The sequence below is a fragment of the Thunnus maccoyii genome, chromosome 6 (genome assembly GCF_910596095.1).
Source record: "Thunnus maccoyii chromosome 6, fThuMac1.1, whole genome shotgun sequence".
NCBI classification, from domain to species: Eukaryota; Metazoa; Chordata; class Actinopteri; order Scombriformes; family Scombridae; genus Thunnus; species Thunnus maccoyii.
Genome location: NC_056538.1, coordinates 28,638,633 through 28,654,337, shown reverse-complemented (window position 1 = coordinate 28,654,337; position 15,705 = coordinate 28,638,633). Strand labels below are relative to the sequence as shown.

Below are 15,705 nucleotides of genomic sequence, written 5' to 3'. Positions count from 1 at the left end.
TTGATGTGGTCAGTATAAATCTCATACATCCAGATGTTTTAGTGACATGTTTATTGATTCAGTTTATCAGGTATGAACAATACAGTTGATAATGAGGTAAAGTTTTGTCTTATTGATATTTATGATCAGACAGCAGGAAGATTATGAACCTGAGATGAACAACACAGGGGCTGATATATCCTCTGAAATATCACCCGACACCTAAAAAGCACATGAAATAGTTGAATAATGTACAGAATGAATACTATGATGCGTAGGTGTGTGAGGTTTCAGAAGTGAATGTAGGAGATCTGCATATCGCCTTCAATCTCCAGCATGTCAATCTCATTAAAGGACTGGAAGCGGTGGAAGAAATTGAACAGATGCTGCCCGTTCACAAAGACCTTAAATCTCTGGTTCCCGCAGCGAATTGACATCTGAGAAACAAAAACAGAAAAATCAAGACACTGCTCAGCCATAGTCAGTCAAAACAACACAGACCACACCTAAATCACGTAGGAATTAATAATGAGAGGAAAATATGAAGAATGAATGACTGATACTACTTACATCAAAGTACTGTCCCTCCATGAAGGGGTTCATGCTGCCGTCTCTCTCCTCCTGACCCCAGTCACCTCCAATCATGCTGTTTCTCACCACAATCCCCTCCCTCACTCTGGGGTTCATGTGGAAGGCGATGTCCCGAGATCTGCTCGACATGAAGTTGATGCATATGCTGCAACACAAGAGACCCAAGACTGTCTGTTAGCATGCACATACCACCTTATACCGAGGTATGCATGCACACTCACAAACACACCTGTCTGCTCCATAGTTCACCATGCCTCTGATGATGATGGTCCTCTTAGGGAACATCCCTCCTGGGATCATGTTGGAGTAGGGCAAGGGCTTCAATCACACAGCAAAAACAAAATATGACATTAAACGCAATAAAAAGACTCAATAGCAACACCTGTGGCCCCTATGAGATAATTTTTATATTCCTATATCCTACTGGGGAAAAATCATGTGATGCTTGGCCTAAGGAATGTGTATGTTACCTAAATCAAGAGTGTTTGCACTGTGCAGTGGTCATTTTAGGACATAGACTCAGTTTGTCAGGTTCAGCTCAGCTTTAAACTGTATTTCATCACCGTCGCAGCTGTGCTTAGGCTGAGTTTAGCTAAATGCAATTGCAGTCAGCATGCTGACAACTATTGGATGTAAATGCTGACATTTACTATGTTAACATGCTCTCAGTTACTCACTAGAATAAAAAACACAATTTCCAAGTTTTTATCTTCCTTGTTTTTTCTTCTTCATTATAATTTCTTAGTTACTGAATCCTTAATTGAACGGATTTACTGGAAGTGATAGTGTGTGATTATGTCTGCGCTGATGTTTGTTTGACGAATTTAATGTATTGCAGTTCCTCTGTGTGACCACTAGAGGGCACTAAATATCCTGATTAATACACTCAGGTCATGTTCAAAAGACAAGTGACCGCAATAAGATGGTGAGTGTGAGGCTACTTTCCAGTAGCTTTGTAAACTAGACGGACATATTGTTGCGTAAGGACATTGGTGCCAGTTGTCCACTTATCTAACTGAACAAATTTAAAGGACCAGTGTGTAGAATTTAGTGGCATCTAGCAGTGAGGTTGCAGATTGCAACAAATTGAATACCCCTCCCCCATGGATATATCGTGAGAGCTGGATACCGGACCGAAAATGGCGCCCCTTTCACTCTAATAAGAATTGCTCGCCTAGCACATACGCTAAAAAAAGTTTCTAGCTTCCAGGCTTGCTTCCACGTTGTGCGGCCTCCTGCTGGCCCCGCCTGCGAGTTCCTGCTCTTATAATACATCTTATCTTATAATGTATCCATTCATTCTCTTTCTAAGCATGTAGGAACCTACGGTGGCTGTGAAACAAACAAAACAAAAACAAAAAACAAAAAACAAAACGCAAAAGGCCCTCCCTGGAGCCAGTGTTTGGTTTGTCCATTCTGGGCTACTGTAGAGTGGCCGTGCAACTTGAGAGGCTCAAAGGAAGAGGACAAAAGGCTCATTCTAAGGTAACAAAAACACAGCAATTGTTATTTTCAGGTGATTATATACTAATTAAAACATACTTATGAATATTATATCCCATTAGATGCCACTAAATTCTACACACTGCACCTTTAAAGCTGAGAAACTTGATAACAAAGTGTATCAATACATAAGTAACATGATTATGAATACCATACACCAAAAGACGCTATTTTTACGAATTTTAATTCTTATTGCAGTTCTGTCTTGCGACCACTGGATGGTAGCAAACACTCAGGATTAAAAACACAGGTCAACCGTCATCCGAAACAATGTCAAGGCAGACATAATAGCGTAGTTACACTTCAGTATCTAAATAGTGTAGATGCACTATCACAGGGATTAATAATGTAATCTGGAAACACACAATCAACCCTTCAAAGCCGAAGTGTCATAACAAGAAGTACAGTACACTATGTCTCCCATCAAAACACCAAAACCAAGTGACCACTGCAAACAAGGCCTCACAATAAGTGATTGTCAGTCAGTTTCCAGAGAGTGGAACATATTTTACTTACAGGATTGTAGACTGGCTGCCCACCCATGCTCTATAACGAGATTAACAGATATAAGATTTAAGGATGAAAATATCACATATACACAGAGGAGATGTTGACTTTATGAATGTGTAATTGTGCAGTATTCTCACCGGCAGGTTTGATCCTGGAAATCCTCCCTGACACAAGAAAAAACAAAGTAATTTGTACAAATTTGACACCACAGTCCACATTCAATCTGATGATTACATACTCACTTTTGTATTAAACATACATACGCTATATTAACTAGTTAAGTTTAATATAAAGCAATTAAATGCAAAAAAAAAAAATACATATGGAAAATAAAATTGTTTCATACCCCCATACCACCTCCCATGCCTCCTGGATAGCCACCCTGTGATGAAACAAACATTAAGTTTTGTTCTGTGATTTATTAGCTAAACATCTTCTTCTATATTTTAGACATGCTTGTAATAGACATAATATAAATAAAGGAATTTGAGCATGATCTGGACTCTGATGAAGATTAGAAATGAAAGTATTTATTTATAGTAACTCTTACCCCCATTCCACCTCCTGGATATCCACCCTGTGATGAAACAAATATTAAGTTTTGTTCTGTGATTTATTAGCTAAATGTAGGTAGTTTTCTCCTTCTGTATTTTAGATGTGCTTGTCATAGACGTAATATAAATAAAGGTATTTCAGCATGATCTGGACTCTGATGAAGATTAAACATGAAAGCATTTATTTATAGTAACTCTTACCCCCATTTCATCTCCTGGATATCCACCCTATATTGAGACAAATATTAAGTTTTGTTCCGTGATTTATTAGCTAAACGTCTTCTTCTTCTGTATTTTAGACATGTTTGTAAAAGACGCAATATAAATAAATGAATTTGAGCGAGATGTGGACTCTGATGACGATTGGAAATGAAAGTATTTATTCATAGTAACTCTTACCCCCATTCCACCTCCTGGATAGCAACCCTGTTGAAAGGTGGTGAACATGTTTAATACTGTTTAATGCTCTAATTTATTTAGTATTTATGGCCTGTCATGAACAATAAAGGCCTCTTTAGTGTACTTACTCCCATGTCACCTCCCATACCGCCTCCACCCATACCGCCTCCCATGCCACCTGGGTATCCTCCCTGGAAATCAGTTAGAAGAAGCAAAGGTTTGTGAAAATACATTTCACAATATTTTACTATATTTCCAGAACTATTCAAAGGAAACTGCATTAAAAGACAATGAACACCAACAGAACTGACATACCCCCATTCCACTTCCTGGATATCCTCCCTGTTTGAAAGAGCATGAACATGTTAAACACTGTGCAATTCTGTGTCGAATTAAATGTTCAAAAAAATTAATGGCCTGACATGATTAAAGGTACTTACTCCCATGCCTCCTCCCATGCCTCCGCCCATGCCTCCTCCCATGCCTCCGCCCATTCCTCCTCCCATTCCTCCTCCCATTCCTGCCTAAAAAGACAAAAGTTTACAGTTTACAGGGGTGTAAATAAAACTGCTGCTAGTTCAACCACCTGTGCTACTATTTTTTGGGGCACTCTGCATTACAGTTTATTACAATTAAGTAATAATAATGTAACTTCTTGTAATAGCAGGGGAGGGCAATAGGGCAATAATGTGGCAATAACAAGTCATTTATTGGTAATAAAAGTGATTGTATCTAGGCAAATTCATTAGGCAGAAAAGGAGTATCTGCAGCAATGTTCAGGTTATATCAGCATAGTATTCTCTCAGTAATGACAAGCGCTGATATCAGCAACAAATCTTTTTTAGAAAGTCAAACCTTTTAAGATTTTTTTAAAAAGGGGGAAACAGTGGAGTATTCTAACGCTTCCTTATTTTCTTAAGGTGAAACAACTACTATTAACACTGCTGCTGCTGCTGCTGCTATACTATATGCACCCACAGTCACCCTATGCAACCATGACAAATCCTCTGACTGCTACCTAATTACACCCTGACACCCTAGAAACCACTAATAATACCTTAGCAACCATTAGTAATTGCCTACAGGAGAGGTAAGATATGGGTTTTTTTTATTGCAATGAGATTCCAGCGAAGCAATAAACATTTTAAACAAATTTAAATAAGCAAGCACTAACATATTGTAAACGTAATACAACATTTACTGTTCATACCACCTCGAGCACCCTGACGCAAAAGCAATCAGCTGTCCATGATTTATTCCTTAAGGCTCTAAAATGTAATTTCTTTTCCTAAGAAAAGCATAAAGCTGAAAGATTCAGGGACTGGACGTCTCACCCCTATGATATTAATGGTCTGGATGGAAACATCTCCTCCGATCTGCATTCCACGCACTCTGTCCATAGGGATACGGTGTTCGTAGGTGTGGAAGTCATTCCCCCTGACTTTGATCTGCAGCAGAATAATGTTAAATGTAAAGCAGAGTGTGTCATGGCACCGTCAACACTGGTTCAGTAATAAATAATTATTTTTAGTCTGGTTAAGGGAAGTTATGTTCATCTCGCAACATACAAATTAGCAATAAGATTGCAGCAAAATAAATGGACTTCTAACTTCTGTCTGGTCTGACCGTGTAGCCTTGTGAAGTGGCCATGATGACCATTTCAAAGGGCTCGCCCTTGCTGAAGGGCATATCACGAATCTTCTCCTCCTCGTCCCAGGAGTCATTCTGCCGAGTGTTGAAGACCACTTTGTCCCAGCCGTCAAAGCGAGGGTTGAAGTGGAGGGCGATGTCGCTGGACTCATACTCTCCACATAGCAGGTTGATGAAAAACCTGACAAAAGCAACAGCAGGCAAACCAGAGACATTATATCCCTGAATCCTGAAGTGACTAATAAGTTAGTTTAGTGTTAGAAAACAGAAGAAATGCAAACAGTTCAGGTGGGGCCAAGTCTTCTCACAAGAGAGCAAAAGATCTCATGATACAGTCAGGTATGTGTAGTGTTTACTTTGTCTGCTAATGGCCTGTAAAAATACCTTTGGCAACTCAGATACTACTATTTCGAAAAGGGGAGGGACAATGTCTGCTTTGATATCCATGAATGAAAAGAAACCTGCTCCACCCTGTGTGAGATTACACAATATGTAGCCTGTGCTTTCAAATGGTATCAAAAGGTTCACGGTTACTGTCATGGAAACGTCTCATACAATATGGACTGAACACACAAGATGTTTATTGTTAAACATTTGCTTTCTACACTCACCTGGTGATATCATCAGGAATGGATCCCTGGATGTAGATGGACGTACCGTCCCTCAGGCCTCCATAAATGGGCCCAAGATAAGGGATTGTCTGTACAGTGCAGAAAAATACTCAACCATACTGTCCAATGCAACCAAGCACGCAAGACACATCCCTGAATGTCAGCTACTTATACAGGAAACTCACAACAAGTAGCTCTGGATAGAAATATCCAGACTCCCAAAAAAAATGTGTGTAGCAGTTGTGTAATGTTTATTATCCTTGGCTGCGAGGATGATTACTGTTCCTCTTAGGTTTATTTTAGTTTACATTTTCAAATATGAACACAGAATTCAAGACTATTTCTCTCACGAGACTCTTTCTTTCTAGATCTTTTTGGTTTCAGCCCATATTGCAATGTTCAATAAATACATTCACTAAATTCCATTATGTTAATTAAACTATAAATATCTACAGAAATTTCTAACAAGCTCACAGTTCAGTCCAGAATCTTTAATTCTTTATACTTAAATTAATGGGAGCAAATACTCATGCACTGACGTACTTAAAACATAGTTACTTTCATCTGGGCTACATGCAAAAACAATTTATTACAATTTAGAGCACAACTACTACATACTGTTGTCCAGCCTGTAATATAATTATATACAAAGTCATCTGAAGAAGTTTGGAAACCCCATTAAGAAGCCGACTGGTGAACTCTTGTCTGAACTACGTCACACTAACATATTTTTAGCATTGCTGCCCCCACAGGTGGTTAAATCCTAATCTCCTTGTATTAGTGTAATGCATTACCCACCAAGCTATACAGTGCATACAGGAGCCATATAAAAGGGTATGATGGCTTTTAGCAGCAGGATACTTACAGGGTTGTAGATTGGCTGGTAGCCAGGAGGAGCGACAAACGTCATGGCAGCAGTTGATGAGATGAAGAAGCAGATGGAAACAGGAGAGCTGTCAGGCTGCTGGATGCCTCGTTTTATACAAGTGACGAGGGAGGGGCAGAGCAGGGTACCAAACCCAGGCCTACATCACCATGTTTACTTTGGAAGCACGAGATGCACATTAACCTTGGACCCAGCAGAGGAGTGGCACTTTATGACAATAGACAGAAAGTGTGTCTTTGTGTATGTACGTGCACGCATGTGTGTGCGTGAGAGAGAGATGTCTGTAGGCTACTTCTGGGGAAAAATTTCACTAAACACCCTTCTTGGACACTTTGTCCAATCGGGGTCAAAAATCATGTTCCCAATTGTGAAAAAGCTGATTTTTGGGTCAGTGGTTAAGGTTAGGGTAAGTGTATGAATGTAAGTCTATGTAATGTCCCAAAAAGTGACCATGATCTGATATATATGTGTGTGTGTGTGTGTGTGTGTGTGTGTGTGTGTGTGTGTGTGTGTGTGTGTGTGTGTGTGTGTGTGTGTGTGTGTGTGTTGTCCAGGTATTCCTTATGTTTTGGGGATGTAAATCTGTTTACACAGTCATGTTATGGGGACTTGCCTCCCTTATGGGGACAAAAAGCAAATCCCCTTAATGTAAATCATTAATTTTAGGGGGAAGACTTGGTTTAAAGTTAAGGTAAGTTTAGAGTTATGATAAGGTTAGGGTAAGGGTTAGGGTTAGGTATGTGGTGGTTAGGGTTAAGGTAAGGAAAAGTCTCCAGGAAATGAATGTAAGTCAATGCAATGTCCTCTGAAACACGACTGTGTGTGCAGAATGTGTAACGAAAAACTAACATGACTTATAACTGTACTCACTGTTGATGCAACTGGTATCCCTTCTAAATAATTATGGTTTATTGCCGTCCAAATTACTACACAAACTTGCATAATAAAACATGAAACTTACAACTACCTATCTGTCAGAATATTGGAATATTTCTGATATATAACTCAGAATATTTCCTGCCTTTCTTGGTGGTAGAAAAGACAACAAATTGGAAATCTGTGGAGACATTATCTCAGTTCAGCCCATAAAGGTTTCATTCTTTTACACCCTAACTAATTGTAGGAGGGTGTGTGTATGAATCATGAAATATCCAGCGAGCCTGCCTACTAAAAGCAAACAGAAAATGACCCTTATCTACCATTCAGGTCACTGTGTATAACTTTAAATGCATACCACATGAAGGCAGGTTAGGCAAGGAGGTGCTTTACAAAGTAAGCATACAAGCTGGTTATGACACACACAGACATACAAGCGCACGCACACACTTAATCAGGACAAAGGCTGTCATAGTGATACATGGGTGTTTCCTGAAGAGCATAAAGCAAAATGATGGACTTTTGATATTTGATTAAGATAAAGAAAAGCCAAAGCCACAATAAAAATGTAACACTGACGCCTGAGAGACGGAACATTTAATTTAATACACTGTAAAGTAGGCGCCTTAATGTCATTTCAAGGTGAGTGTCGGTGTCAGTGAACCTTTTGCAGAGCATGAAGACCACAAAGGCCCAGTGATCTGCTAAAGATATTAAAGTATAATGACAAATTTGTATCATGGCAGAACAAGAAAGAAGACATTATTAGGAATAAACGTATCATGTACACCACTTAATTTGATCTAATACTGTTTCCTTACAGTATCTGCATTGTACATATTGTTATCTTAAAGTAAATGAATCAAATAAATGCATATCCGCACATTTGTGGAGGAACAGGTCAGTCAGAAAAACCAGCATGGGACAAATAATCAAACAGAAAATATCTCAAGCTGACAAGCATCTGTAAATGGATTTAAATGTATGTTATATATGCAAACTAATGCTGACTGCAACAAAAGTTACAGTAGCTTAAACACACACACACACACATACACACACACATGCACAGACATTTGCCTGTAGAAACCTGAGCCTAAACCTAATTCTAACCCTAAAACCAAGTCTTATTTTTAAAAAATCCCTTGAGAAAGTGAGGGCCAGACAAAATGTTCTCATTTTCCAAATATGTCCTCACACTCAAGGTCTAAAACTGGTCCTCAAATAGGTAGAACAAGTAAAGCATTCACAGACACACAGACACACACACACACACACACACACAGACAGTGAGAGCAAACAGCAGCTTGCATGTAAATGAGGACACATAATCCAGTGCTCCTTAAAATAATCTGTTTATTCTGTATTGAAACACAGGGTTCAGTCATAGGACACTCAGTCAGGTGGAAAGTAGTGATCTCCATTCAGCTCCATAACATCCAACCGCCTCTGTGCTGACCACAGAGGCAAACGCACACTTCAGAGTCCTCGGCAAACAAGGTACTGCTCTGCCTCTGACACAGCGAGTCATAACATTAAATACAAGATGGAGAGTTCGTGGGTTTGTGTGTGTGTGTGTGTGTGTGTGTGTGTGTGTGTAAAGGACGTACTGTTCTGAAAGAGGCATAGTGAGACAGAACTGTCTGAGATCAATGCATCACACATGACTTTCTTGATTGAGAAAAATAACTGATATGCTGGACTCCTAAAAATAGCTATCATAAAAACCTAACTAGCAAAAACAAAAGCTAATTTTCTCTTCTGACTGCAAACCCGGGCGTTTACTTCGACGTGACCAATCCTCTTCATCGGTGTGGATTTCAAAACAGGACACATGACACGTTCATGTCCGACAAAGTAGCATGGATTGTTTAAATTCTTCAAAGCCCTAAAGAAAAATAAATATATGTATCTATGATTTATGTAAAATATGTATTTTCATCAAAAGGCCTCTAAGCAGCAGCCTAGTCATTACTCAGTTATACAGATGACGCGTCGGCCAAAATGTATACATTAAATACATTCATTACTTATTTTAATGCACTGACAAAAACTTATTGTGCATAAAGTGTCATAAAACAGACTGTTGGCCTGAAATACAGACGGGCTAAAACGGTCGTCTTCAGAGGATTTGACCTGCATATAAACAATAAATAAATAACCTTGGCATCCTCCTATATTGTATGTGTGTGTACATCATCACTATCTTATATGGCACAGAGACACCAGTGGAGATAGGGGACCACATACATCCAGGGATGCATCGTAAGACTTCAGAGTGCAAACTGGGTTTGTCTATACAGCTGATTCACACCAGTATGTGTCACGTACGCAGATGATACTGTTTTTTATTTTCTTGGCAAGTTAGTTTTCCACAAGAGAGTTCCCTTACATGATCTCTTAGGTTGAAGACACGTTTCTGAGTCTTGAAAGAGGAAGAAAAGGAGCGAGAGGGGGCCCGAAAAATGTTCACTGCTCCCTCAAGGACCTTGAAGATGCGACTGTGAGTTGCTCTCTTTCAAAACTGTCTCATTGAAACACCAGAAATCATACATGAAATATCAGATGGCAGCAGCCACATACAAAAAAAAAAAAATTCCAACCTTACTAACAATGTAAATAAAACATATTCACTCTAATCTCAAATAAAAGTTTTAAAACAAAGAACTATCTGATAGCCAAAGCAGTGACGTTGCTATAGGCACTATAACACAGTGTCTACACAGCCTGCGTAGCGAAAGCAGCACATTAGCAGAGCAGCAGCAGCAGCTGCTTCAGTCCTCTGTCTGTATCTACACAGGATGCGTTCAGGCACAGAATTAAGTGTAGGTCACCCGAGTTTTGGCAGCTATCAGAAACCCCACACACGATCATTGTAGCATTAGACGGACGACAGAAAAACACGGCTGAAACTCTTTCTATGTAGACAAGCTGTAATGTTACAACAGTAGCGACTGTAAGAGCCCGTTGTGTGTAGACACAATTGATATGCAAGGCAATCTATGTATAATTTACACAAAAAAAAGGCCATGTAGTGTATTCATAGTGGAATAAAAAGGCCCCTGGCTTCTTGTGTCTGTTTATGCCTCTGTGATATTATTACTCTGCTTTTCTCAAATCTGATCTGTCAACATTCTGCTGCAGGTGGAACTTGAGTGCAGTCAAAGTGTGCATAGCTTCAACAGAGGAGAGAAATGTGCAGACAAAAGGCAAAACTAAGACGTAGACATGTTCGATTTTTCTAAATTTCTAATCTCTCCTCTCTCTCTCTCTCTCTCTGAATTTCACTCCCCTCCTCTCTCCTCTCTTTCTCCCTCAGACGCACGTTCACAATGCGGGACGTTATCCGAGCTGATCCTCATACTGCTTCCTGAAGCAGTCTCCGGCAGGGAAGAAGTCCCAGCATCGTTCCTGGTACATCTTCCACACGTATGACTCCTGAAAGACACACAAGCGAAAAATGTCACAACATGAGACAGAATTGGAAATAACGGTTTTAGACATCGTATTATTTACTGACCTGTCCTGTGTGTTCTGTTTCATCTTTATTGATGAGATACATCAGGAAGAACCTGAAAGATAAAAGAGGAAATACAAAGAACAAGGTTATCCACTCATTAAAAACTATTATTTCTAAAAAAATCAAGGATTTCAAGGCCGTCTGGGAGCTTGGAAGTAAAGATAATTAATCTAAACATAAAAAAGAAACACATTTAAAGCAGTGCAATGGTCACATCTGCACTCTGAAAGGTAACTCACATGTAGTTGGCTAAGTTATGTTCTTCTAAGGTGTGCGTCTCGAAGCCATGCGGCGTCGTGTCAAAGTAGTCGCTTCCTATTCCACAGATGAAACACTTCGTCTGGAGGGGAGAAAGGACAGTTTAGATTAAACACGTCCCCGTTTTGTAACTGAAGGAGAATTGAAGGTGGATTAAATAAAGTGACCAATTAAATCCCAGTGAGACTCATTATCTTACCTCCATGTCCTCTCTAACCTGCTCCTGCTGGTCTCTCAGCTCTCCAAAGGCATCAATGATCAGACCTGACAGAGAGACAGAAAGACTTCTCGCTAAAGACACAGTTCAGAGGGTTTTCTTTTTGACAAACCTTCCCAGCAGGTCTAAGTCAGGACTCCTTATTGTCACATCATGACAGAAAGGCAGGAAAACTGGATAACATCTTGTCTCTATCAGATCTTAATGATCAACTTCAAGCTTTAAAGCCGCTGTGTGTAAAAGGTTAATGAGCACCTTTCAAATTATTCTGATGGTTTTTGTTTTGTAGAAAAATGAGACAATCCTCGGTATCTTCAGTGTCCCTGGGTCAGATCCGAGGGGGATGGAAGTACCAGTGTGCATTGCTGTCAGCCACAGCGTCTGATTGGATACTACCACTAAGGCAGTGTATGGATAGTAACTATCAAATAAATGTATTGTTCATTGTTTTAGTGTGAATATAACAGCATTTAAACTTTCTCTTCTAAACTCTTCTTCTATTTCTGTCGCAAATAGATTGAATTCCAATACCGTACTTTAAATTATGAGCAGTTTGCTCAGTTTTGACTTGTATTTACAGCCATTTTTACACAATGCGAGTGCAGCATGATGGTTGGATGCACTGGAAACAAACTGGAGACAGGACTGTTCATACCCTGAATGATAGCCAACAGGATGACAATGACGAAGAAGAAGAAGGTGATGTCAAAGACCACTCGGTAGAGCTCGTATTCGTCTCCAGCCGGGTCCTCAATTTCATCTCCTATACCACCACCAGCACGCACGCCGACATACATGTGGAACAGGTAACACTGTAGGGGGGAGTAAGGGAGTAAGAGGTCAGCTTAGCAACCCGAAGAAAAGTTGACCTCTTCTAAATCATGCTTCATAATTGCACTAATCTGTCCTATAACTCACAGTCATCATGTCGTCGCACTTCATGTCCGGTTCATCTTCATCCTCACTCTTGTTGTAAAATTTGCGGAAGAAGTTGAAGGCCACCACAGTGTAGAGGTACACCACCACAGCCAGCAAACCCACTGTCATCACCAGCTGCAAAGAACAGACAGATGTGTCATTTAGTACGAGGAAAGAGAGAAAGCCTCGTGATGCATCATTACAGTGGAAATGTGCAAACCTGTTTGCCATTGTGAGTGACGGAGGACAGAATGGTGCGCAGGGTTTTGACACCCATGGCGATGTCCAGAAGATGGCAAGCAAAGAAGAAGTTGTTGTAGTGTCCGAGCAGAGACATTAACAGGTACCAACACAGGTAGAGGAAAGTCTAAAAGGTGGGAAAGAAAAGATGTCAGTAACACCATACTCAAGATTTTCTCATTATACATTATACTATGAACTGTTTCCTTAACTCACATTGTCAGTGAACACAACACCAAACTTCCAGATCTGGTACTTGATGTCAATAGATGTTATCCTGCAGAGAGAAAGACATGTTTGTTCTGTGTTGTTTTGTACTATAAACCTGTTAAAGAACTTGTTTATGTAAATACAGCGCAGTACATACCAGGCGAACATTGAGGTGTCAGGTTCAGGCTTCTTTTCATGCATCATGGCACTGACGTCTAGAGAAGCCAAGTCCATACCGAGCAGCTCTGCAATCCTCTCTCTGCCGTAGATGTCACCGTATTTATCCAGCACCTAGATATCACACACTCATTGTCATTTATCTGCAAGGTACAGTATATCTCTAAAAAACACAGTTTGAAACAAAGCTGTCAGATAAAAACTCACCTTTCTTTTCACAAACTTGTCCCAGTAATTGTTGGGGAAAGTGCTGCATGTAAAAGAGAAACATCATAAAATGTTCAGAGACAGTTAATTTCCAATTCTGTATATTAGAGATCTGCAGTTCAAGCCTAATGTCAGGCATATTTTCAAAGGAATACTGCTGGTTCGGGTCAGGTTCTGATGGTATATTAGTAGAGCCGACCGATATATTGGTCAGCTGATCAGATATATCGGTATCGGCGTATATGTTGTCCAATATGCGCCAATATATATTTAGTTATATAGGCAGCTTTTTATATTTATTTGATATTTTTCTTAATTCAAGTTTAATATATATGTACTTGTTTTTTTTGTTCTGTACTTTTTTTTATTTATAGTTATTTATAATTATGTCATTTTATACAATAAAGTTTACTGTGAAACTGTAAAATATCATGCCACCATTACATATCTTTGTCAAGTGTTTGATAACCACATTTGAGGGATTATTGCAAAAAATTACCATTACCATCAAGCATTACTTTCAATGTTAAAATTTAAATGATAAAACTTAATATAATGAATACTGAGGACTTTGTTCTTGTGTCAGTCCAACACAAACACTGTTCTGACAGGTCATAACTTGCCAGATAGAAATAGTTATTCTCTTGGCTGCGCTAGATGATTATTCAATGAGAGTATTAAGATGTAAATATATATTGAAGAACTTTCAAGAGTCACCAATTTAGCAAGTGTGTGACAATTTGGAGAAAGTTTGTGAAATTGCTCTGGCATGTCTTACGGAGTGTTGAGCACCAGTCTGTCCCACTGGCCCTTGATGTCATCGTCCTCGGGCTGCTCAGTGACGTAGAGACCATCAAACTCCAGCTTTCTGGCCAGCTCCTTCTCTCTCTTGAAGATGACCAGAGGGACCTGGAGGAGGAACACAAGACAAACTGTATGAAACTTACAAGTAGACAAAGAAAACATCGGTGCAAAGAGGAGTAAACATCACGCACCTTGAGACAGTTGTAGCCGATGATGCAGAGGAAGGAGATTATGGTGTGGACGATACTTAAAAAGGCTAAAGCAGGTTCCATGTAGCCTGTGCTCTCCTCCAAGAAGTAATACAGGGGACCTTCATCATCTTCATCTTCTCCTCCCTCATCTAATCCAGAACCTTCCTCCTCAGCACCAGAGCCTTCAAACAAGCCAGAGCCCTCAAATAGACCAGAACCCTCAAAGTCCTCCTCACCTGGAGGACTGTCAGACACCTGGAGAGGTCAGACAGAAGATGAGTCCCGGAAGACTTGCTGAGTCTTGGGAGTACATTTTATATCTGCGGCATGACACCAAATTCTTTCTACTTTAAATAAGTTGTATCCGGGATCAGGTCAGAGGTGATAGTAGTTAGTTAAAAAAAGCACAGACCTTGTAGAAGAGCAGGATGAAATTGAGAGCGAAGGCGATGAACAGAGCCAAGAATCGAAGGTTGTAGAAGTTACGAGAAAGGTAGTTCTGGGAGGGAATAAAGACGTGAGTGAGACTTGAGTATCGTCTCAGCAAAGCACAAAAGCAACATTTTACTGCATTAATATTTTAACGTGGATATATGCAACAACATGATAGTGGTTGCCAAATATTTACCACGGGTTAATACTCAGGCAAGCATACTGGGATAAGGCTGTCATGAAAAACTCTATCCCAAGAAAACAATGTGTTGACTCCCTAAATACCAAACAACTAACCAGTCCAAAACAATCAAAATCTCTCACAAACTGAATGAACCTATCAGTCTCCATTTCTAGCATCTACATTCCTTAAAATACAGTACAAATAAGCTAACCAAGAACGGCTCACCATGAATTTAACCCTCTGAATCTCCAGCTCATTCCACAGCTCAAAGCCCTCCTCGACAGGTTTCTTATCCTTCTTTGACTTGGCCTTCACCGTCTTCTCCTCTTCCTCCTCAGGCTCTTCCTCCTTTACCTCAGGTTCAGGCTCTGCCTTCTCTGCCTTCTCTGCCTTCTCTGCCTTCTCACCATTCTCAGTGCTGGAGAGGACATGAAGAGTGAAACGTATGCTGAAAAAAAAACCTTCTTGGGACTGACAGAATGTCACTGTTTTAATATTTAATAAACTTGGATGACACAGCTATGTGATAATGTGAACAGACACATTTACATTGCACAGTGAATTACATCTATTTTTAATTCATAATAACTTACACATTATATCAAGCTGAGAGTGGTTCAATATTAGCATGAGCAGATATTATCTTTAGCAGAAGCTGCTCAGTTTAAAATTAATCCTGACAAGCAGACCACTTACTCTGCTTTCTCAGTCTCTTGAGCAGCCTCTTCCTCAGGTTCAGCCTTTTCTCCTTCTTCTCCCTCTTGTCCTCCCTCTGCGGTCGTCAACTG

The 15,705-nt window shown here is 39.9% G+C and overlaps 2 protein-coding genes across 2 annotated transcripts in view; both read right to left on the bottom strand.

Moving 5' to 3' along the window:
- Positions 1–34: 34 nt before the first annotated feature.
- On the bottom strand, positions 35–6,770 carry LOC121899215 (galectin-4-like). Its single transcript, XM_042414878.1, has 14 exons — positions 6,663–6,770; positions 5,798–5,886; positions 5,163–5,367; positions 4,871–4,984; positions 3,959–4,060; positions 3,852–3,908; positions 3,665–3,727; positions 3,134–3,160; positions 2,930–2,965; positions 2,721–2,747; positions 2,590–2,619; positions 800–888; positions 550–715; positions 35–416 (listed from the first exon to the last, which is right to left on the bottom strand). Exons 1-14 carry the CDS (start codon positions 6,705–6,707, stop codon positions 270–272), a joined length of 1,197 nt encoding a protein of 398 aa, XP_042270812.1. The 5' UTR covers positions 6,708–6,770; the 3' UTR covers positions 35–269.
- Positions 6,771–8,897: 2,127 nt separating this feature from the next.
- ryr1b (ryanodine receptor 1b (skeletal)) overlaps positions 8,898–15,705 on the bottom strand; it is a 78,483-nt gene continuing 71,675 nt past the window's right edge. Inside the window, exons 93-107 of the mRNA XM_042413806.1 lie at positions 15,614–15,702; positions 15,143–15,335; positions 14,714–14,800; positions 14,302–14,556; positions 14,085–14,215; positions 13,307–13,349; positions 13,080–13,213; positions 12,929–12,989; positions 12,693–12,839; positions 12,473–12,607; positions 12,210–12,366; positions 11,537–11,601; positions 11,319–11,419; positions 11,080–11,131; positions 8,898–10,997 (exon numbers count right to left, since the gene is read on the bottom strand). Of these exons, the coding sequence (XP_042269740.1) occupies positions 10,902–10,997; positions 11,080–11,131; positions 11,319–11,419; positions 11,537–11,601; positions 12,210–12,366; positions 12,473–12,607; positions 12,693–12,839; positions 12,929–12,989; positions 13,080–13,213; positions 13,307–13,349; positions 14,085–14,215; positions 14,302–14,556; positions 14,714–14,800; positions 15,143–15,335; positions 15,614–15,702 (1,746 nt within the window). The 3' untranslated portion in view covers positions 8,898–10,901. The remainder of the gene's footprint in view (positions 10,998–11,079; positions 11,132–11,318; positions 11,420–11,536; positions 11,602–12,209; positions 12,367–12,472; positions 12,608–12,692; positions 12,840–12,928; positions 12,990–13,079; positions 13,214–13,306; positions 13,350–14,084; positions 14,216–14,301; positions 14,557–14,713; positions 14,801–15,142; positions 15,336–15,613; positions 15,703–15,705) is intronic.

Bases quoted from the DNA above. Each gene is read 5' to 3' on its own strand.
- LOC121899215 (XM_042414878.1), bottom strand. From the start codon at position 6,707: ATGACGTTTGTCGCTCCTCCTGGCTACCAGCCAATCTACAACCCT. The intron at 3,728-3,851 runs GTATGTCAGTTC...ACTGATTTCCAG, and splicing joins ATCCAGGAAGTGGAATGGGG to GGAGGATACCCAGGTGGCAT. The intron at 716-799 runs GTGTGTTTGTGA...CTTGTGTTGCAG, and splicing joins GTGAACTATGGAGCAGACAG to CATATGCATCAACTTCATGT.